At 35.5% G+C, this 24,123-nt stretch overlaps 1 protein-coding gene across 1 annotated transcript; it reads left to right on the forward strand.

The window, feature by feature from the left end:
• The first annotated feature begins 14,349 nt into the window (after positions 1-14,349).
• Positions 14,350-15,280, forward strand: LOC116167885 (predicted GPI-anchored protein 58). Its single transcript, XM_031483484.1, has 2 exons — positions 14,350-14,898; positions 14,951-15,280. The coding sequence occupies exons 1-2, from the start codon at positions 14,656-14,658 to the stop codon at positions 15,227-15,229; spliced, it is 522 nt and encodes a 173-aa protein (XP_031339344.1). The 5' UTR covers positions 14,350-14,655; the 3' UTR covers positions 15,230-15,280.
• Positions 15,281-24,123: the final 8,843 nt, after the last annotated feature.

Below are 24,123 nucleotides of genomic sequence, written 5' to 3' on the forward strand. Positions count from 1 at the left end.
CCTTTGATTGTCTTCTTTATTTTACCTAAAGAGTAGCCATTTTGATGCAACATTTTGTTCAAGTTTTTGAAGTGCTTCTTTTTTTGAGCAATCGTCAGTAAGACGAAAAGATCTATTTTCTAAAGATTTTATTACTGCGTTTATTTGGCATGGATGATGATGTGACGTAGCGCTTCTCTTGAGAAAGGGAGCAAAGCTAAGTTTCCGAAACGTCGAGCGACTAAAAATAGTAAATTTACACGAGAGTAAACCCGAAAATGGATTTTATTAATAAAAATAGTAGCGCTCGTTGAAATCTCAACAATAACATAATTTTATCGTACAGTTATCGACATATCGATATATCAATAGTTATCGACATATCGATATATCAATAGTTATCGACATATCGATATATCGATAGTTATCGACATATCGATATATCGATATATCGATATATCGATAGTTATCGACATATCGATATATCGATAGTTATCGACATATTGATATATCGATAGTTATCGACATATCGATATATCAATAGTTATCGACATATCGATATATCAATAGTTATCGACATATCGATAGGTATCGATATATCGATACTTATCGATAAGTATCGATATATCGATAGTTATCGATCTATCGATATATCGATTTTTTTAGCTCTACCTATTGTTATTCGATATATCGATAACTATCGATACCTATCGATATATCGAAAAAAATTCCCATGCCTAGTCGCAACGCTTGCAGCTTCCAAAATTTCATTTTAGGTAGGTATCTGAACTGTCGCTATCGCCCATTTTGATACGCACAAAACACACGCAAAGATGCTAATTATAATTTATTACATATGACAGGAAATGCTTTGTTTTTAATTGTCTAAGATAACTATGATTTTCAGAAAAAATATGTTTATGAGCAAATTTTTGAATTCTTTTTTGATGATTTGTTAGGCCTCATCGGCTACCGCCTCGGCCACAAACAGCAGCTTCGGCCAAAAAAGATCACTTTTACGGCCTTGGTACACAAATAACTATTTTTCCGATTAAAAGGTATCCTTATCTCTAAATAATTACATTGATTTTTTATAAAATAAACGAAAATCCAATACATCAATTCTGAACTGTCACAAATAAATTAACAAAACAAAATTGAGGGAAACATTTTCCTATCCTTAGTAATTCTAGGAACTAATCTTTTTTACAACGAAACAAATAAACAAATACCTTGGATACAGGCTAGATGCGCAAAATCGTTTTGTGTTAATCCCACGAAACTAATTAAATGAATTAAAAAGAGCATTTGATTAGTAATTAAACCACCCGTATTCACGTCAGGTGCCAGGACCTAAACCTCAACGTCCAAACCGACATTTTTTACACAACAATGTAAATAAACTTTAATTAAGGTTTTTGTTTTTATTTTACCACGTGTTCTAAAGCAGAGGTGCGACGATTTAAATTTTTTAAACAGAGAGAAAAACGTCGATTTTCCTAGTTTGTTTAAAATTTCCGTTATGTTGAGTTAGTTGACAATAAATCTTTGCAAGAATGTAACATTATTTAAACCGAATTGGCACATCTTTTAAGTAGCCCCACAAAAGTGTTAGATTTTGGTGGAATTAAATCTGCATCCTATTTCGATTGTTGTTTGATTTGTATAGCATGTATAGCATTTTGTTGAAACCGCACGTATCCATATTATCAAAAATAGGCTCTAAATAACCAGTTATCATGTCTCTTTAGCGACTGTAAGAGTGACCTTCATTAAAAAAAAAATAGGACCAATGACACCTTCACACCACAACTTACACCTGTAACGGGAGTCTGCGATTGTTCGTATTGTCTATTTGTTTTATCTATATATTGTGATTTCGACATACTCCATATATGTTTTCTTTGAAAGTCAACGTGATGAATAAACATTATTACTATTAAACGCTAAACAGACCCTTAACGGTGTATGAAAGATCCTTATTCAGCCTTATGTAAAAATGAAGATTTTCTAACACCCATTTGTTTTAGTTAAAACAGGAGCAAGTAGGTGTTTTACCAGCAGCATTTAAAATACTAACAAAAAACGTAATAGACGACCATAACAAATTTCGAAATAGTTTATGGGCGACCCTCTTAAATGACAGTTTCAATAATACAATTGCGAATGAAGGTAATTAAGTCATTTACTTACCCCGAATTTCGTTCAACTATTTTGGGTGGTTAATTATCAGCGATGATCTTGTTAAACGTTCCTGGGGGTACAATATGTGTGATTCGATGTGAGGTAGGTACCTAATCCATTAACGGGGATTAAATTTTGAGGGTGATTACTAAAGGGAGTAATAATGTGCGCTGTGGACAATCTCCATTGATCTTTCTGTACATTACTGACCTCGTCACGACGACAAAACCACGACGTACCTACCTAATTAAACGTGACAGGTTTATTATTCAAAAAACGTACCGATGCGTAATTTGCGCGACACTTTCAGGACCGGAACGGTTTAAATTCGTATTGCGACACTCCGTTTTGTACTTGAAAAGTAAACGCGTAAAAAGGGGAGCGGAAAGATATCAATAATAAAGTTAATAAGTATTCAAAAGTATAATGCCCGAGCAACTATTTTGAGAACGCTCAAAAGCTTAAAGCTGTCGGCGCGATTCTCAAAGGGTATCAACTAATTTGTAAAGGCGTAAGTAAATCATGCGAACAAAAGTGACAAGCACCGCCGCTCGTTATCGTTCTAAAGCTGTTTATGGGATACGCATTTCCATTGCAAGTTTCAATCTCTATTGCTAACAATCCTTAAACTTTACAAAAAGCAGGAAACGGATCTGCTTATCCTACCATATAATTGAAAATTTAAGTATTTTTCAGTTAGTTTGTTTGCTAGTTTATTTCGTCTTCATCCCATTTTCATTCTTTATTTACATTTCTAGGTATAAATGCTTTGTCGTGCATACTGCATAAAAGGTATAGCTATATAACGACTGTCCAATTCCGGTCCATATGATGTGTTATTAAAAATTATTAATTTTCAGTAATTAATGACTCTTGGCGACAAAATTAAATAACATATACTGGGTGGTCAATTGCCACAGGCGCAACGTCAGATTTATATTGCTAAATATGTACTTAACGTATAAATTGGTGCATTTATGTTTCTTGTAGACCAGTGTTGCTCAAACTTTTTTGTCTGGTGGCACACTAAAATTATTAAACAAAATTCACGCCACCCTTATTATTATTATTTTTTCTCTTTTACATTTAGTAAAGATATGGAGGATGAGAAGTCTGAGAAATAAGTTTTTTAAAGACTGGTGCTGTTTGCATAATTATGTTCTTGATATTAGGTTGTGTTTTTGAAAGACATACCCTCATCTTATTTTCAAGAAGCTTTAATCTTTCTCTCTTTTTGGTTTGAAAAGTGACTATTTCTTATGACTCGGTTAGAGAATGCAATCCCGCAGCTATATCTCAATCCCGGTATTTGCGGGATCATTAGATATTAATCCCGCGGGATCCCGGTATTTGCGGGATCCCGCAAAATTTTAAATAAATTGGCAAATAAGCAATTTTGTGCGGTTAACTTCTGTATTAAAATCAATCGCTAATGATAACAATACCTATTCAACAAAAAGTACCCTCAGCCTAACTTAGAACTCAAAAAAACCTCACCTGGTAAAGCACAAGAAGGTGAACTTCTAAAGTGCCTCAAAAATCGCGCGCGCTTTTTTTCTGTAACAGATCACGGTAAATAGTAGGCAGTGAAGGATTGTGAGAGAGAAAGAAGTAGTCACTTTTACCGGCACTTACTAAGTGCCACTTTCGAATTGTTTTTTAATATGCAGTGTGTCCCAGATCGCGTGGGATTGCACGGGTAACTTTCTTATTGTTAAAGATAGAGAGTTGGTTAAATGGACAATGTTTTGCAGTTTTAGATGCTTATTTAAAATTTGCTTGTGGAAGGCATCTGATGTAATTATTTTCATTGTTTTGTTGCCTCGAATAGATTTTGTTTTGTTTTTTTTTTTAAAATTCATCACCGACTACTTGTTTAAAATATAAAAACCGTTAATATAGCTGGCATCTTATTTTCAATTTTATGCTATGATAGCTCGTTGAAAAGAGAATTAAAAAATCTATCAAGTAATCTAAAAATCCAATATGGCACCTATTTAAGTTTAGGAAGTTGGTAAATGTTCCTCAAAAGTAGCCATCCTGAATTTTTTTTTGACATCAATTCTAAATTAAGCGTATCAAAGACAGTCACTTTTATATAAAACTTTTTTTTATATCTCTTATACTTTCGATGATATAAGACATTCAAGGAAATTACCAATTTTTGTTTTTTTGAATTTACGTCGAACCTATTCCACATTTTGATTTGAACTTCCACGAGCAAATTTTAAATAAGCATTTAAAACTGCAAAACATTGTCTATTTAACCAATTCTCTATCTTTAATAATAAGAAAGTACCCATGCAATCCCACGCGATCTGGGACACACTGTATAATGTATATGTGACGTGATTCGTTCCAGAAACTGAGAAGTGGTAACGGACAAGATTAGTAGAAAAGGACATATTGAGAGTAGATAGATAAATTAAATAATAAACCATGGAAGTATATAAAAGAAGTAGGTAATAGAAAAAAACCAGAATTGTAATAAAAAACCAGTAAGTATTCATTTTGGTTTAATTCTTTTTAATTAAAGTAATTCGAATTTAATTTATGTACTTGCGGCACCGACTTTGAGTACCACTGTTGTAGACAGTAGAGAATAAAATTACATATTCATACATACATTCTCCATTTTAATTTCTTTTTTTTCGCACCATTTTAGTAAGTATATGATATATTGTAACTTATTCTTGAGAAATTATGATATTTTGCGCTTGTCCAAACTTTTATTTGTCAGTTAATGTTAAAGAAATGTAAAAATACTGTTATGGTCCTTCTTTCAAAACTTACAAGGGTTTTCGTTCTGTGTTTTGGCACATGCATGTCTTTTCGTATACGAATCAGTGGCGTAACTTTCGGTTACGATTCGACACTTACATGGAATTATTTATTTTAATTCAAATTGTAACCTATAACCTGTGTATCATAGATAAAGTAGACGATGTATTACCTGTATTTGACAGTGTTTATTGATTTAAAGGTATAATTCAGGTAACGTATCGATTTTGATCTTGAAGGAATATTTAAAATTGACGCTTTATCTGAGCACAACGTTATTACATTTTCTTGTCATTTACCCAAATTAAGTTTTGGGTATATAGGCAAAGCAAAAAGGGTAACACAATTTTTGTTTAACAACCGGTTTCTGAAGAGATGAACAGCATATCAAACGCAGCAATGATGAAGCAAACTAACTACATAATTAAGCACGGTAAGTTTATTTATATGACAGCGAGCTTGTTTTTCCAGGGCAATTGATGATCACGTACCTAACGATTTTGATATCAGTCAAAAATTCAAGAAACTTTATGAACATCGCATTAATTAAAAAAATTATCAAACTTTCACCATTCTTGAGTTACTATATCAACAGTACAGACGAGCAGGCAGGCAAAAAGTAAATTTCATAAAGAAACTTGTCAGTTTAACAGCCTATTTAATTGCTCGAAAAACTTTTCTCTGTTTTGCATTTTTTATCCATAAACAGTTCGGCCTGCCACCTGAACATTCCAAGATAGTAAAATGGATCCTTAAAATATCCTAAACATTAAAATAAAAAAACATTCAAGCTGTTCTTGAAGACACACTTAAAAACGTAGTAGTTTTGAAGCATAATTCCACGCAAAGTCGTCAAACAGGCCTTACCTTTTAATCCTACCCCACGGATCAACTAATCTTGAAGCCCATATTCTAAGTACCTACTTCTTCCCCAAATTTGAGTGTTATATGTTAAAGCGTTTTTGAGATCGTCCGGACGGCCGGAAAGACGGACGGTCGGCCGGCCTGACATTCAGTCTTTCTGATGTTTTTGATATAATACCTGCTCGCAATACTCGCGCTATTTAATACAAACACTTAAAAGGCTTGAAAGCCTTTAAACATTAATAATCACTTTTAGGGATTAAAATATCTTGAAGATTCATAAAACCTGCTAAGGGGTGAGATTTTAAAGGCCGATGAAGACTCAAAATCTCTAAAATAATTAAAGAATAAGCACAGATGTAAGTGGAAATTTTTATGTGTAATTAGTATGCTTGATCTTTAGGACTGTTTAACTATCAAATACGAAGTAATCACTTGTAAGGTAAAGAGCTCGTTACTAAGATTAACTTCAACACCTCAAGCTACCGATTATAGTACATCCATTTCAATTTTAATTTCTAGTAATTATACTTGCTTAGCGGTACGAGGTGTCACATAACTTCAGGGGTTGTTGGTGGGTTAATTTTTGTGTTAATAGTTCATGGGAAGATTTCATTTTTATTTTTGCATACTCTTTGATTAATAAACGATAATTTTCCTTGTGGATTATTTGTTGACTCTTTTTATATGAAGCTACCTTTCCTAATTCCGGTGGCTGCAGATAAAATTGTTAGCGGAATTAGGTGGCGCCGGAAAGACTTGAATCGAAGCACCAGTAAGTATTGGTGGCGGAGATTTACTTGGAACTTTTATAATAATTTGTTGTCAAAGTTTTTAATTCACTTACCTACTACCCTGAGTAAGAGCATATCTCTCTACGCTGTTAACTATTTGGCTAACGGAGCTAGCTGGCCGATCAGCGGCGTGTGTTGATTTCAAATTGCACATGGTATTTTATTGTGCCCTGCATTCTAAGCTGGCGTGTTATACCAGCTGTCATTTGTTTTGAAGAGCGATTTATTTAGAGGCGTCTCAAGATCACTTATTATATTAGTTCGATTTCTGTTTTTCGTTTTCCCTATTCAGGTATCTCATTTGTATTTACTAATTTGTATTTTTCATTCAGCGTGACTGTTTAGAGAATAAGAAACGTTTCGTAAATAATAAATAATAATTAATAATAAATATCATTGTTTTAATTTCTATTCTTTATTCCTTGAAGCAAAGAAATTCAATAAGGACTAGCAGAGGTATTCAGATTAGAGATGTAACGGAGGTTCGATTCCGATTCAGAAAAAGCGGAACTTCCGATTGATTTTGCACTTCTGATTCCGATTTCGGTTCCGACAAATTTTAATCGAATGTTATATCGGAGGTTGATGGACAGTGTCGGTGCGGTCATAGTCAGTGCATTTGCGTACGAACAAGTTTATAATTGTTACGCGGAGAACTTCCCTCACCCCTTGCGCTTCTGTTGATTACCTTTTCACTTGTTGTGTTCATTAAGTATAATTTGTTTCTTTTCGAGTCACTTGATTTGATCTATTTACATATTAGTATTGTTTAAGATGTGACATGCTTCTTCTACTTGCGATTACGGTTTCAAACTGGTCTCCGATTCTCGTTCCGATTCCGATTCCGGTTCCGATAAACCAAATTTAAAAACTCCGATTCCGAATTCGGTTCCGATATAACCACTTCCGTTACATCCCTAATTCACATACAAGATGCGGGAATCCCATTCCCAAAGATGAAAAAAAAGCAACTACCGCCGCATTTTGCCGCCCATCGGCGAGATTTAAACTAGGCTTTGGTAATGGGAAACTTCCACCACGACTTATGAGATTACCCTCCCTAGTTACTAGAGTTGGCTAACATTCTTAATATATCCAATAAGCTAGTAATAATTCCATGAATGTACATACATATTATAAACTTAATTTCGAATGCGGTAACCGTTAAATATGAGAATTTTAACATTATGGCACCAATCCTCGAACACCACTTCACTTGGTCGAAAAAATCAAGGGGTCAAATTTGAAAGGAAAGGAATTTTTGTCGTAATCCCATATTACCAGCAGATGGTAGAGAAGGCACCGTACCACCCATCAGTTAAAGTGAGTAAGCATAAGTAATTTGTTTCCAAACTAATTATTACATTTGATGACGACCTTTTGCGGATTTTTTCAAAATAATCGTTCCTCGGGTGAGAAAAAGTAATACCCTTGAACGTGTGGTGTCGGTAAACAAAGTTTTTCCTTTCGACTTCTACTTGTATTAGTTCGACTTGACTTACGTTTCTAGTGAAGCATTTTAATGAAATTAATGAGTTTCCTAACACTATATCGACCGTAAACCCGTTTACAACATGAGAAACCGATATACATTCATTCGGTTAAATGAACAGATATATATTTTTATATAAGAAATGAATAAAACTAAAAGTGAAATTGTCCAGCAATGATTAAATGGAATATAGACTATGTGCCGTTGGAAGCCAATTGGTGTTATAAGTGGATTAAAAGGCAATGTCCGGTAATCCTGTCTGTCTTTTAAAATTTACTCTTGTTTGTAAATGAATATCGTATGTGTCGAAGGCTATGATGAATTATTTTTTCTGCTTATACTCCAGAAGACTAGATTTATCGTTATGGTAAAGCATAGCCGTATATTAATATTATATTTTCATTACATAAGTAGGTACCTATAACATGATATAAGTGTTTCTTAATTGTCAGGGTAAAATTTACTGGAAGTGCGCTTTCATCGCCCCTATTTAAAAAAAGTGGTGAAAAAATCAGTTTACTTTTGTTATTTAAATTTCAAAAGTTCAGTTTTGAAATAGCAGTGGGAATTTTTGTTGTTTAATTCGTAATTACAAAAGTGTGAGAATTCAATCAAGATAATAAAATGTTAAAATTGAAATTACGTTCATTATTTCATGAAGAAGTAAAAGGATTGCGTACCCAAAGGTTTATGAAATAGGTGCAAGATAACGGTTCCGCTCTCCCAAAAAACGTAGGTGAAGTGTCAGGTCAGTTATTATATAATATATAATAACTGACCTGACATTTCACCTACGTTTTTTGGAACCGTTATCTTGCACCTATTTCATAAACCTTTGGATGCGCAATCCTTTTACTTCTTCATGAAATAATGAACGTAATTTCAATTTTAACATTAACCACAAATTTCGCAGAAAATGTTCAATACGATCGTAATGAACACATTTTTATGAAATAGGTGCAAGATAACGGTTCCGCTCTCCCAAAAATATATAATAACTGACCTGACATTTCACCTACGTTTTTTGGGAGAGCGGAACCGTTATCTTGCACCTATTTCATAAAAATGTGTTCATTACGATCGTATTGAACATTTTCTGCGAAATTGGTGGTTAATGTTCGTAACACGTTTAATTTGCGCCATTTGGTGTGAACATTTTTTACACAATGCGTAGGTCTCTGAACACTATAAAAACTATTTGGAATGGAGTTCCCAACAAACTTTTTAGACCGTCTTCTGTTAAAAAAATGTTTGCTTTGCCCTATAGGTATTCGATTCCGCTAAAAGATTAAACCTAACTAATCCGGAGGAGTGTGTATTGCACGGAAATCACGAGTTAATTTGATATCCGTTGGTGGTAAAATTTTACTTAATGAATTAGGAGGCTTGCGATAAACACTCCTACAACAAATTTCCTAAAACGCATTACCAATATTACTGGGGAAGACCGAGCCACCACTTACTTACGACAAAGGATAAGTATTGCCATACAACGTGGCAACGCGGCCAGTGTAATGGGAACGCGTCCAACTACCATCCCCGTGGAAGAAACTTATTATGAATTTTTAATTTGTTTAAATAAAATTGATTTATTTGTAAAAAAAATTATCAAGCGTATATCTGGTGGGTTATTTACGAATTAGCACAGAATTGGTTTGTTTTATTTGAATTTGTCTTTCAGTATTTGTTTTTCCTCTTAGTAATCTGTTAGATGCGTAATTTTTCGTTTTAATTTTATCGCTTTTGTAATTTAGATAAGGTGTTAGAAGTAAGGACACATTTGATCGTTTGCGATAGTTTTATCAAGCGAAATTAATTAACGCACGTGTTCTATCGATATAAAGATATAAAGTGTTTCGAAGAATGGCGCGTTTCATTTTGGAGAAGTGTGGACGGTTGGCACGTTCCTTCGAAGTTGGCGTTATCAAGTATGATTCATAAAGAAGGAGATGGTTTTCTGATGGAAGTAAAAAAATATGAAAACAAGGCTGTGGCTGATTTTGCGACGGTTAAGAGGTGTGGATTTGTTTAGTTGAAGACAAGTTGTGTAAGAAGTTTAACGCGTGCTGTTCGATTACGGAAGAAGATTTGTTGAGTTAAAAACGCAGCAGTTGTAGTACATTCAGGCGTTTTGTTAAACTTCTCTTCTTATTAAAAGTTAAGCTTCTGCCACCAGATCCACTTCAATTAAAAAACATGAAGTTAAATGCGTCTGAATATCGCAAACCTTTTACTACCAGATTATTTGGATTATTAAAGAAAAAAAACTGAAGTAATTTAAGATTTTTTTACTTTTAGTTATCGACCGCCAGCGTGCGGGGTATTATGCCCAAACAAGCTTTGTAAGGTTTTCTTTCTCTCAGGGATTTTGTTTTAATTTTGTTTCATGTGTTTGGGAATAAGTTCTTGTCATTGTTAATCAATTGTGTATTTATTCGAATCCTTTGTGCGACCCAGATAATTTTCTATGCGTGCCCAAGATTTATTTCAGAAATTATGATTCAATTTCTGGAATAAATTCTTTGGAATTTTCGGAAGTTGATCGAGGACACCGAGTTTCTCAAATTGAGAAGTTTTAAGTCAATTTAAGTCAATATTAAGATTTTTCTCCTGCCAGATGCCGGAGGTGTACGAGGAGAGATTGTAAAATTTAAGTTTCAATTTTGATTTGTTTTGAGGTAGGTGGACAGTTGCTTTGTGGGTGGTGTGTATTTTTATTTTAATAGGTAAGTTTGTTTAAAGGTTATAGTTCGTTACAATACGAAATTATTATATATTATATTATTATACATTCCCAGCGGTGCGACGAAAATACTGGATATTGCGAGCAAGAAATCTGGTCCGCTGGGAGCAAAAGCTGCCTAGGTCGTCTGCGATTCAACCTCAACACACTGCAGCAGTTAAGTGAAAATCTCCCACCAGCATGGGCAAATACGGCACACCCTTTCGCAACCGCGGGACTGGGCTACGAAGAACCTAAGGTTTGTACAAAATTTGGACAAGGAAGCCACCACAAAAGGAAACGGGAATCGAGCTGGAAGCCGAAACTCCCAAGAACCGTACCATTCAGAAGACACCCTACCTTCCTGTTGGCGACCCAAGATGTTCATTTAGAACAGATTTAAAGCGACAACCAAAACTAAGGAACTATAGGTAATCTTCAAGAATAACAAGGAAATGCAAAATAATAAGGAAATGTGTATACTACTTGGAAGTAAACTGCAAACTTAGTAAAACAATACTAAGTACATTGTTGGCAAGGTTGGCGCATAAGCATTTCCTGTATACTAACGTAATTGACGTAGGTTACAGAAGTAATATCTGTGATATAAATAGCATGTAAACGCTTACAATAAATGCTATCATTTTCGAACTGTCGGTAACGTACCGGGTTTGAGATATATGATACTTTCCGACCGAATTTTATCTGACATAAGATTTGCTTGGGTGCGCATTAGGACTACTAACGTTACATTAGGTAAAATAGTTTCGAGTCTTAGGTTAGTGTTTACGATTTTTGGACATCGCCATTTAGGGACTAGCCCCGTGTTTTAGGTTGTTTTTCAAATCTCATTAGGTTTTTCACTTTTATTAAAAACAGGAAGGGGGTACTGTAGTGGGAGCTCACTGGGCCGTTTACATTTTGGATTTAAATATATGTTTAGATTGCGGAATGATGAGTAAAATTGCATATGTACCGGGGTGTGCGTGTCGGTATAACGGTGATAACCAAGTGCATTTCAAGATACGTGGGTGTTAGTAGTGAACCGTTCGGCTTCGTTGGTGCCCTTTTGCATAACCAAGTGACGAGAAATGGATAACAATAAGTGCTCTCGATTGGTGGAAAGAGGACGCGGATTTGCGTCTGTTCCGTTTTGCCAGAACAGCTGCAGCTTTAAGAGAAAGACGAGCATAAGCCGTTTACCTAGGGCAAGTTCTGTTTGATTTGTAAATATTCTGGGGAGAATTTTTGAAGACTAATTTACTGCAGCGAATTTTTCTACAATCAAGGTGGTAATCCTAATATATCTGTTCAAATTAAAATATATAAATACAGGCTGAACGTGAAAAGGCAGCTCTTTTTGCTATTTAAGTCTTTTATTTACCCTTAGAGTTACGGTAATGGATTGAATACACAACTATAAGAAAGATGCAGTTATTTTACAGTTTTAATGTTTTCCGTACTATTTAAACTTCCATCGGACACAAATTTGACAGTCGGCTGTCGGTAATTTGCAATTTATTCCCGGTAGTCACTTTTTTCCCCAAAATGAGATGTTCCGTATTTAATATTTTGAAGTCGCACGCGTTACGTGATGTACAATTTTAAAACGCCTTGCGGGAGGTCTCACCCTTGTCTTATAGTATTTTACATTATTAGCCAGGTAAGTGAGTTTTTACTGGCGATAGGAGAAGTTGACTAGCGAGCCGTTAGGCGAGCTTGTCATCTAGAGACAGTAAAAACTATTACCTGGCGTATAATGTACAATATTTTATTTGTTACTCATTTGTAAACAATAGTAAACGTAAATAATTAGTTCTTAAATTGATCTTGAAGAGATGTCTAAAATATCATGTTATCCATGTAACAGAGACTTCGCCATTAATTCTGGCCAATGAAATTACTAGATTACTAACTTGTAAAATTTTTACAGGTCAGCTGTCAGTTTTACAAGTCAGTAGCGTTTAAACATGACGTTTACCCGTTTGCGTTTTGTCTTGTTAATCAACGTTTACAACTGAGTAACAAATAAAAATCTTTACACCACCTATTGTCACCTAGCTTGAGTTTATCAAGTTTTCCGTTTTCTCTCGTCGCCAGATCACCGTGGTTTCACGCTGAACGCCTAATATTTAATGCCCTCCGAAAAACCGTTTAACCCCCACTTTTCTTAATTTTACAAATACATCTTCAAAATGGTTGCTAATCTGTTTCAGCGACCATCTTTATTCGACTTCATCTACTTCCCACAATTCCATGTTTAGAAAAGCAGAAAGGTGGCGTCAGCATTTTCTTGCAAGTGCTGCCAGCACGATCAGAGTAAACAGTTCTCAGGCTGTGCCACAAAACGGATCCAACTTAACAAAAACTGACACGTATAACCCATTAACTCTGCCTTACTCACACTAGACTGACCCGGAAAATTCGATGACAATTTCCCTACAACCATCATTGTCACCATGATACCATTCGTATATTCATATAAATATACTCTACGTATACTGGGTGTTACGTTTGATGCCGTAGTACCTAAAACTGTAATGAGAGTGGCGAGGTTATGGAGAGAATCCAACATTGGGGGTTGGGGGGTATGGAATACACCTTATAATACTCAATACTAATAACCGCGCAACCCCACCGAACTTCGACTTAAACCCTTAAAGCCGTTCCAACTACCAAAATCTAATTAAAATCGAGGTCACACCCATGTTTTAAATACTTTAAAAAATTTAAAAAATCAATTTAAATAATCGCCCTTAAAGGGCTCCCGTTACAGTACCGAATCGAGTAAAGTGATACAATATGCCACATACGACAGGCACGGCTCAAAGAGCCCTTTTAACCCAGTTCTGGGGACAAATTTGGAGAAAGTGTTTTTTTTATCGTGATCACAGTTGAAAGTATTATCTCAAAAAAGCTACGTACTTCAACGGGTAGAGTCCCAAAAATTCCATTTCGCTCATAGAATAGACGGCGTGCAGGGTAGTGATAAAGCAAGATACGAAGAATCGCATATACGATTTTCAGTAGAGGAATTCTTTTGTTTTCAAGGCCTTTGGAGAAAAACGAAAATTTTGCGGTTTCGTATAGCGAACACCCTGAAAACTGTTCATTAGAGACAGCTACCAATATTGACACCTATGGACAAACAAAAGCTAGAGCCAGTAACTTGAACATGGTAATCGAGGTTGTCGACACCAAAAGATTTGTCTTAAAATGTGTCTAAAAATGCACAACAATGGGAAAATTCATTTCAACTACATTTCAATGATGCTATCTTTGTTAATTTAACCTTATTTCTATCTCTTCCAATAATTGAGATACCAATGGTTGTTCTTGGAAACGTATAATGTAATAACAATAATTTTGTATGTAACCAGCATACACTTGGACATAAAAAAATGTAATGGTGTCAATACAATGTAATCATAACAAAGTCAAATATTAAAATATGAAATCTTACGAAATAAACTAACTTATGATTTTGAGGCCAATGCTATAACGTATTGTGCATTTTAAATTCTTAAGTTACTCATCAAATTCAGACTACCGTATGGTAGCTCACGTTCGTCTTCGAATATAAATAGCCCGTCTGTGTTTTGATAAGCGTCAGTTCATCAACTTCAATTCAATTATCATGAAGGTAAGTACCAAGTGTATCGTAATATTTTCCTTCCACCGCTAACTTGCAAACGTAAGAAACTGATGCTAGATCGACGATCAACTAGAAGTAATTCCGAAAACATGTGGAAAAATATCGATGTAGGTACTAGAGACCGTTAAAAGGGCGTAATTTGTAATTGCAGACTGCGGTTGCTCTTACTCTTTTGGTGGTGTCGATGACATCTGCACAACCTACCCGAGGTAGGCCTTTCGCACGACAACAGGCGGCACCCGAAGCTCCACCACAAAACGCACCCTACCAGCCGAGTGGATGGAGACCACAAGGAGCACCATTCAACCTACCGAAATCGCAACCAAAGCAATCGTACGGTCCACCTTCACCATCTTACGGACCACCAGCGGCAGCGGAACCGACGACGGTGGATTACGAAATTGTCACCTCCACAGATCCTCCAGCGGTAAGTGGTAATTGAAGACGCCAGTCTTGTAATCAAAACTGGAACATTTCAGCCCGCTAAAGTAGCCACGAGCGCAGTCAATCAACAGAAATCTGCTCCGGTTCTCAAGCAGGAGGGCGTCTATTTCGTCGTGCTACCCCAAAGCGCGCCCGTTGCGCCACTACAGCAGACCCAAAATTTAGTGTACGCATATCCAGAAGTGCCAAAGACTGCCTTAGTTGCCGTCCCTCAAGCTCCGGTCCGGGCGGCCCAGTTACAGAGTGCCCCACTAACGACGTACAAGGTGGTGTATTCTCCGATAACAGCCCCGTACGTTGAAGTTAATTGGTAAAGATATTAACAATTTGTTAAATCGAAGTTTTTTTATATTGTGTGCCCTAATAAAAACTGAAGCATAGTCTATAACTATAATGTAATCAGATTATTTTGTCTGGTTCCCTTTGCACGTGGAGAAAACGTGCCGAGCGTAAAATAGTAGTGTTGCTGCCGTATATCGCAGCAGGATCGCAGCAAGAAGTTTTCCATGAGCTTTCTCTTCAGAAATGAGAGTTTGACACACTTGCGCATGCGCGATTCTCCCCAAAAGCTTTTTAGCTCTTGTGTACCAAATTTGTTTAAATCTGTTCAGCCATTTAGCAGGAAATGAGGGTACAGCAGACCGACAGATCGATCGACATCATCGAGATTTTGTTTGATTCGGATCCCTGGTGCTTCAAAACGTGTATTTCCGTCAAACAAGTGGGGGGTCATTTATTACCCCAATACAATACCTCCCTTACTAACGTACGGGTGGTCAAAATTCATGCAAGACAAAACGGCTTTAACTGCCTATAGGATGAGCTCTTTAACAATTAACAAATCATAAAATAAAATGTCTTAATTAACTTTTAAACCTCAACCAAGTTTAAACCCATAATGAAACAAAATTGTACCTCATACATATACGACGGCCCTTTTGCAGTTGACAATATTAATATATAATTGGGTTGGGTACAATCCTCCTTTAGTGACATTGAATTAGGAAAGATAGGTAATGGATCGTGCACATTAAGATTTCGCCGACGATAATACGAAACTTCTTTGAATTTTCAAATGATGAAAAATTTCTCAGAACGCTGTCTTTTATTTATTTATTTATTTATGAACATAACAGGTTACCCCAATAACAATGTTCAATTTGTTCATGTACATAAAGAATATAACAAAATATACGTTGTGTTAAAATTAAAAAAAACAAAGGAAAACAAAAGAAATAAAAAAGAAAAAAAATTCTGTGAACAATTTTTTACAGTTCTTGGATATTGTCACACGATCTTGCAAACTGTCTTAGGGACATATAACAATATCTATGGTGTTATTCCCTAAACGCACACTATTATAAAGATGTAATACTGCAAACAATACAGAATTTTTACAATGATCTTTGTTGACGCGGGGGATATAGAATAAATTTCTAGTTCTTGATGGTATAACATTTGGAACATAGAAGTTGATTGTCTCTTATAACTGTATCGTCAATAAAATTATTCAAAATTTTAAACAGAAAAATAAGAGAATGGACATTCCTTCTATGTCTGGTGTATCAAGTTATGAACAAATCACCGTTTTAATTGATGCAACTGTTTGGAGTTGGTTAGATTATATAACAAGTAAACATTTGTGCTTTAATGTTCCTCATTGATTTTTCTAATGCGCCAATTAGGATGATTTTACGACTATGAACAATCAAAGTTCAATCCTTTCTTCAGGTCCACTGCACTAAACATTAATTTACACAGCGCGCCTACTTAAAATTGTACCTCTTTTCTTATGGAGCATCCTGTACACACATAGGACCAGCAAACATACATTGCCTTGAAATGGTTAACAATGACTTTCTTTGCCCGGACTTTTCATAAAGGCATCGCCTTCATAAAGTCCCATTGGACGTCTACTTACCTACGTAATTAGGTTCTTAGATCTTCAAAACAACTTCTACCTTTAGATGATTATTTTAGGTAATAATTATTTGGTAACGGATCGAATATTTTTAATTTAATTTAATTGAAATTCTTTTGGTCAATACTGAGACAATAAAAATTGCCCCCCGCGAGGCATATTATAATTCACGTTCGGATTATTAAATTTGATAGAAGAATTCAAAGACACATTCTTCCTCAGGTGTAGTTCTTTTCTGTGAAATTTGCACCTCAACTAGAAATGGATATAATTAAGGATACAGGCTCGCTATCCCTTTGCAAAATACTTAAATTAAGCGCTTGATGTCTATTATGCAAAATTCAATGAAAGCGAAACACGTTAGCAGAAATCATCCCGTCATCCCCTTCATTTTTTACGACGTCATACGTGCTGCGCCGTGATTGACTGCGCCATTTTGTGGGGGTAAATTTGAATTTGTGCGGGAGATTTGAATTTTTGAATTTCTGAATCTCGGCCATTTTGTTGCGGTAAATTTGAAGTTATGCAGGAGATTCGAATTTTTTATCGTAATTGGCGGTGTCATTTCCATATAGAGGATAGTTATATACAGGGGTATTTGTGATGTGGTGTTTTTGTACCGGTGCCAATAGGTCGTTAACTAGTCGGGCATTTTTTCCCGATCAGACAAAATTGAATTGTTTGTGTCTGTTGAAATTAAATATACAGGTTGTAATGATAGTTATACACAGGTTGTTTGTGTTCGGTCATTTTGCTGAGGGGATGTCATAATGGCACTAATCTGCCAGTCATTCAGTTCTGTTCCGGGCATTTTGAGGCCAGTCAAATTTAGAATTTGTCATAGTGATTATGTGACGTAGACGATGAATTTTCCACGGGGTGCTTATATCCCAGAGGGTTCACCTCGAGGATATTTTAAAAGTTGTTATTCCTTATACTCCTTCTTTAAATAAACAAGTTACAATATCCGTCGTACATAAAATACCGCATAAATTGGTCTCGTCTGATATCAGGCGACATATGACGAATATCAAGATTTTCAAGCTTGTGCGAGACATTATTATGGTACAGCGACATAATAATATGCCGTTCGGCTGCAGGAGGAAGAGCGATACCGTTAAATAATACAGGAAGCAAAATTCTGCAAATAGGACTTAATGTAGCAAGTCGCATGTGTTGTTGCGCGAGGATTTTGAAAATGAGTGATGATCAAAATGTGCATTTCAATTATGAAACTTATGCGATTCATCGATTGCTTACAGAAACTAATAGAGACATTAAGAAATAGTCGATATAAATCAAAACATAATACGGGAACTTTAATAGGAGTGGGTTTGAATAAAAAAATTCAAGACGTGGTGCTTAATTCCATCGAAGCTTGGATTCCCTGAATATCCTTTTTTAGCTGGGCATAAGACAAACCTTCGCCCATCTGTTTACCGAGCGAAATACAATTTTGAGCGATCTTAATATGTAAACAAACACATTGGAAATGGGTTGCCTAAAAAATTAAGTCAAGAGTACCCTTAATTAAAATAATTACTGTGCTGCATGTTTCTTTTTCACACGAAGCAGTACGGCTGTGGCGAATCTAAGTACCGCGCGAGAGAGAAACATATGTATTGTTCCGGGGGAAAGAGAAGGACGCAGCGTAACAGCTGATCGTGATGTACGAATCAATGTGAGAAAGTGCACATGCGCTCTCTCTCCATGTGATAGAAATATACAGAAATATTACATTAATTTTAATTAACGGTACTCTTGGCTTAATTTTTTTTGGACAATCCATTTCCAAGGTGTTCAATTACATATTTAAATTACTAAAAAATATCTCAGTCGGTAAACAGATCAGCGAAGGTTGACCTTATGTGGGAATGTGGGATCTTGTACTAAACCGAATGGATGAGGATCATGATAGAAAATTTTATAGAGCGCCTAATATGTAATACAAAAAATTATCAAAGTCCTCGTGTGAGATCGAAGGGACTTCACTGCATTTTTGTGTGGCAGATCAGTATTCTATTAGCCACTTTTGACTCAACCATCAATAAAAGATCTTGTCGAAGGCTACTACATTCACTTTGTCGGTACCCGCTTCCCACTTTTCGCGTGCACCCGCAATTCGCGTTTAAAGTTTTGACTCCACCATCAGTAAAATCTTGACGGGGGCCACCATATTCCCTTTGTCGGTATCCACTTCCGATGTCCCGTTCCCTTCCAATTCACGTTTGAAGATTTGACTCCACCATCAGGAAGATCGCGTCGGGGGTTACCACATTCCCTTTGTTGGTACCCACTTCCGACTTCCCGTTCACCCGCAACGCTCGAGGATGACGCCCAGATGTCGCCAACCCCACATCATGTAGCCCTATTCTTAAGGTTGACAAATTACACGGCCTTGTAGATACACGTACACCCGTTGCCTTTCTACGCGCCCACATTTGCTGCCAGCCAGCCCGCCAGCCAGCCATCCAGCCAGCCAGCAGAGATTAAAAGCTACTTTTTACAAATAAATTTGCAAAAATGCACTAAAAATATACACGTTTCGAAATATTAATCGAGTTCCTCATTTGCCAAACTATTTTAGGTTGATGTATTTAAGGAGTAACGCATAATGTTCTAGTATACTATCATTTGCAGTACGTAATAGACAGAAATATGAAAGAACAAACTACTGTCACTAGTTTAATACTGCGTAGGTATATTTTTACGCGAACAAAGAAAAAAATGAATTCTTTAATTACAAACTGCTTGACTTGCATTCATTGTCGGCTGTGATACATGCATCTTAAGATGATATCCAGGAGTTGATGATACACAGTCATTATTTTGGTGTCGGATACCGTTTTAGAAGGCGATTAATAAAAACCCAATGTTGTTTGTATTCATTTTCACGTTCGTAAACTACGGTGGAATGATAAAAGCAAAAGCAGTTCAAACAAATGCAACGCAACAGGGACCCGGGACTTATTGAACGATGTATACAGGGTGATTCAAATTCGAGGGCCACAATGGGGATGTCGGGAACTGTAAGAGATAGATAGGTAGTTTAAATTTGGTAAAGTTGCGTATTTTGATGCTTAACAAAATGCAGTTTTGAAATTTAAAAAATTCCGACTACTTTCGGAGATATCAGGAAAACATCGAAATTTTGTAAAATGGTTTTTATTTTTTATTGAAGTTACCTATTTAAAAAGATATTTCGAAATAAATGACACATTATGATGACCACTTTTTTCTCTTTACAAGATACTAGTTTCAAATTTTGAATCCGACGTTTCGTCTCCGGTTGACAATCATCAACTTTGTTTTTTCTTATGGAAGTCATTTTTACTTTTTGGGTCATTTGATAGAGAATTCAAAAGAGTTCAAAAATATAAACATCACAATTTTTTTAAATTATTAAAATATGTATCTTCTTTTTTGCCTAGAAAACTTTGTCTTAGATAGTGTACGTACGTAGTTTCTTGCGTTTTTACGAATTAATGGCGCTATTTATGATTAAAAGATAGTGATGTTTCCATTTTTGAAATCAGAAAAAAATTCTCCATCAAAAGATTCAAAAAGTAAACATTACTTTCATAAGAAAAAACAAAGTTGATGATGATTGACTGGAGGCGAAATGTCAAACTTAAAATTTAAAAGTAGCATCTTGTAGAGGGACAAAAGTGGCAATAATAATGTATCATTTATGTCGAAATATCTTGTTAGATAACTTTAGTTAAAAATAAAAACGATTTTGCAAAGTTTCGGCTTTTTTCAAAACTGCATTTTGTGAAGCATCAATATACGCAACTTTGCCAAATTTAAACTACCTAGGTACCTCTCTCTTACAGTTCCCGAAATCTCCATGGTGGCCCTCGAATTTGAATCACCCTGTATAGCATTTTAAATTTAACAGAGTGACAAGTAATTAATAACGTAATTAGGGGCTTGTTTAGTGTAATACAGGTAAGATACGCGCTGAAAAAGTAGATTTTTAGTCTAATGAGAACTTTCACCACTACCTAATAGATGTATTTATTTAATCTCAAATATATCGACACACTTGATTCCGCACAGAAGCAAACTGGTCGACCAGTTAACGACCTACTGCACCTGAACATAAACACCGATCACAAACACCCTGTATATAACAATCATTACGTCCTGTATATTTAAAATGACACAGCCAATCTCAATAAAAAATTCAAAAATGACAGACATGTGGAATTCCAAAAATTGAAATCTCCCGCACAATTTCAAATTTACCGCACCAAAATGGCCGACATCCGGGAATTCAAACATTCAAATCTCCCGCACAAATCCAAACTTAACGCTCCAAAATCAAATTTACCGCCACAAAATGGCACTACCAATCACAGCGCAGCACGTGTAACGTCACAAAAAAGTGGAAGGGATGACGGAATGATTTCTACTCACGTTTAATTTGATAAAATTGTTTATAAAAGTAAAAATGCATACCTAAAGATAAAACAAAAGCAATTATTAAACTTTATGTTAACTCTTTCAGTTAGTAGTAAAAACCTATAAAAAATCAATCAAATTTTAGGATGGGCCTAAACAAATACAGATTATATGTAGATACCTACACCTAAAAATTTTTGCCGTGTCAATTATATGCTATCAATTCCTCCGCTAGTTACGTTTAGTACCTATAGGTACTTATAGTTCAATGATATGCATTGAGTAAATGACAGAAAAGTAATTGATAAACGTCTACGCGATTAGAAATTGAAAGATGTAAATAAAAATAAATTAGAAGACGTTTGCAACCCTAGCAAATTGTTCTACAACCGTATTGACATGTAGAAAATATATTCACTTATTTGCTCGAGCAAATTATTCGCGCATTCTCCTTCCCTACAATTTACAGCGAGTTCAGAATACCGCAAAATTCCACAAATTTAATATCTGCTCTTTGGGTAGTTCTGAATTCCGGGCTAGTTAAATGGACGCTGCGGAATTTTATTCCAAATAACGCCCTTAATATGTATGTATGGCGTATGCGATATTATTCGGTCTAAAGCGAAACGAAAAAAGAAACGGCTTAGACGTAACAAAGGCGTACGAATGGGAAAATAAACACAATTAGCGTTCGCTAATTATTTTTCGATATAAAAGTTATCAGATGTTTGTAACGTGTATGAAAGAGCATCCCGTGGCGCGATCGGTATCGGCATTTGTTCCCACAGGAGTTGCATGTGCAATCATCCCCTTACTCGTGGTAGCTGCGGTAATCCGGATTAGTGAACAGCTTGTTTCCGTTATTTAGCCAGAAATTGCCGCGACAATTTAGAATTTAAACGCTCAAAATTCTCATTTTCGCGCAAAACCGAAAACCCGCAGACAGTGCGATAGAAAACTGCAGGAATGCACTTTAATAAGAAATCCCACGTCTTATTTGCTGTTGATTGATGTAATCTAACAGCATTTATATCGTTGAATAAATCGGAACAAAAGGGGCTCCCACGTTTCGACTACCGGGTCTTACTGTGCTAGCTTTGTAAAGCCGCCTCTCGACTCAAGCACCGATTCAAATCCCAGTTGAAATGGCAGTTTATATCAGCCGATAACATACTTTCGCTATTATATGTTTTCTTTTCGATTTCAATGCGTACGAAGAATACCAACTTTTGATGAACTCGCAAGTTTAAGTGATTTATATATCTAAAAGGGTGAGCCTTTTAAATTTTCAATGGACTATATCTTTGTTAATCTAACACGGTCATTTTAAAATAAAACGTATAAAGCTACATTTATGTTTATGACTGAGCAAACAAGATCTCATTGCTCTCCATCAATGCCCTCTATACTATAATAATTGGTAGTTCAATCAATACATGTATGTAACTGCACTTGTGAAAAAACGTTGAGAACAAATTTTTACTGCATAAAACAAAGGAGTAGGTATTATTAAATTACATTTCCAACCATAGTAATTATCGATCTCATACTAGTCGCGTAATTAGGAGACAATTGATTTAAAGATTTTTTAGGCAAGCAGCAAACATATTGCGTTCATGAAGATTCATGATTGAGAAAGAAATACAATCGTATTTCGTATATCTTGTATTAATAGCAAAAATAATATAAAAAGAATCTGTATTTTTTGTGTAATTTTTAAGAAGCTTAGCTTCCTGCCTGGCTTGAGCTAGGTCAGAATGTACGTACGTTGGCAATTTTACGAGATTACGGCTCGATGGATTTTGTTCAAATTTTGGATATGTATATTGTAGCGTAAATTTAATTACGTGTTTTATTTACCTAGGTATTATAATTAATTAACGATTAATTTATAACAATTAAGTAATTTATAACAGTAATTACTATTTATCACTTACAATTTATAACCTAACTTAAGCGCATCGAAGTTGGAACTGACTGAAATATGCTACAAAGATGCCCTGAAAGATTGTCTCACATCCGCCTTCGCTCTTATCGCCGATGACTAATCTTTCATGGCGCTTCGAGATTTTTGGAATATTCGCTACACTGCCCCGCTCTTAGAACTGTTGCGTCTCGCAACACGGACGACGGTGGTAGTGGAGACATAGTCCCAGGCAACTCTGGTTCTGGTGGCGGTACTTGCACGATGACCCCCTTGTGTAACTTCCATTCTTAAAGAAAAAACAATACACCATCTTACGAATTGGTTGGCAAATGGCACATTATTTGAAAGCCAATTTAATCGTAATTACTAATCTGCTTTGCTTTTTAAATTCTATTGATTCGTTTCGGAGATATTCGCATTTGAAATGGTTTTTTCCCCTGATTTAAGTCCTTTAGATTACTTCTTGTGGGGATATTTAAAGAATAAAGTTTATGCTACTCCGCCCGGAACATTACAAGGGTTGCGAGCACGTATAACCATAGTGTAAGGAATAGAATACACTATGGTATAACTCAACAATTTCGAGCGATTACCCCTGAAATCTTGCAATATGTACGGCAGCATTTTGAAGCAAATCTTTATTATTGCATGGAAGCAGGCGGAAGGCAATTCGAGCATTTATTGAAATAAATGTTGTCTGTTTAAAGTTATTTGTTATTTTTTGCACAATTTGAACCTTTTTTAATACAAGGTGACTTAGATCGCATTTGTTTTGGTTTTTTTTAGAAAAAACCATTTCAAATGCGAATATCTCCGAAACGAATCAATAGAATTTAAAAAGCAAAGCAGATTAGTAATTACGATTAAATTGGCTTTCAAATAATGTGCCATTTGCCATAGGATTCCATTTAAAATTTTAGGGGTTAAGTTCCCTACATAGAGGGGTGAAAACT

This window comes from Photinus pyralis, unplaced genomic scaffold (genome assembly GCF_008802855.1).
Source record: "Photinus pyralis isolate 1611_PpyrPB1 unplaced genomic scaffold, Ppyr1.3 Ppyr1.4_LG4, whole genome shotgun sequence".
Lineage (NCBI taxonomy): Eukaryota > Metazoa > Arthropoda > Insecta > Coleoptera > Lampyridae > Photinus > Photinus pyralis.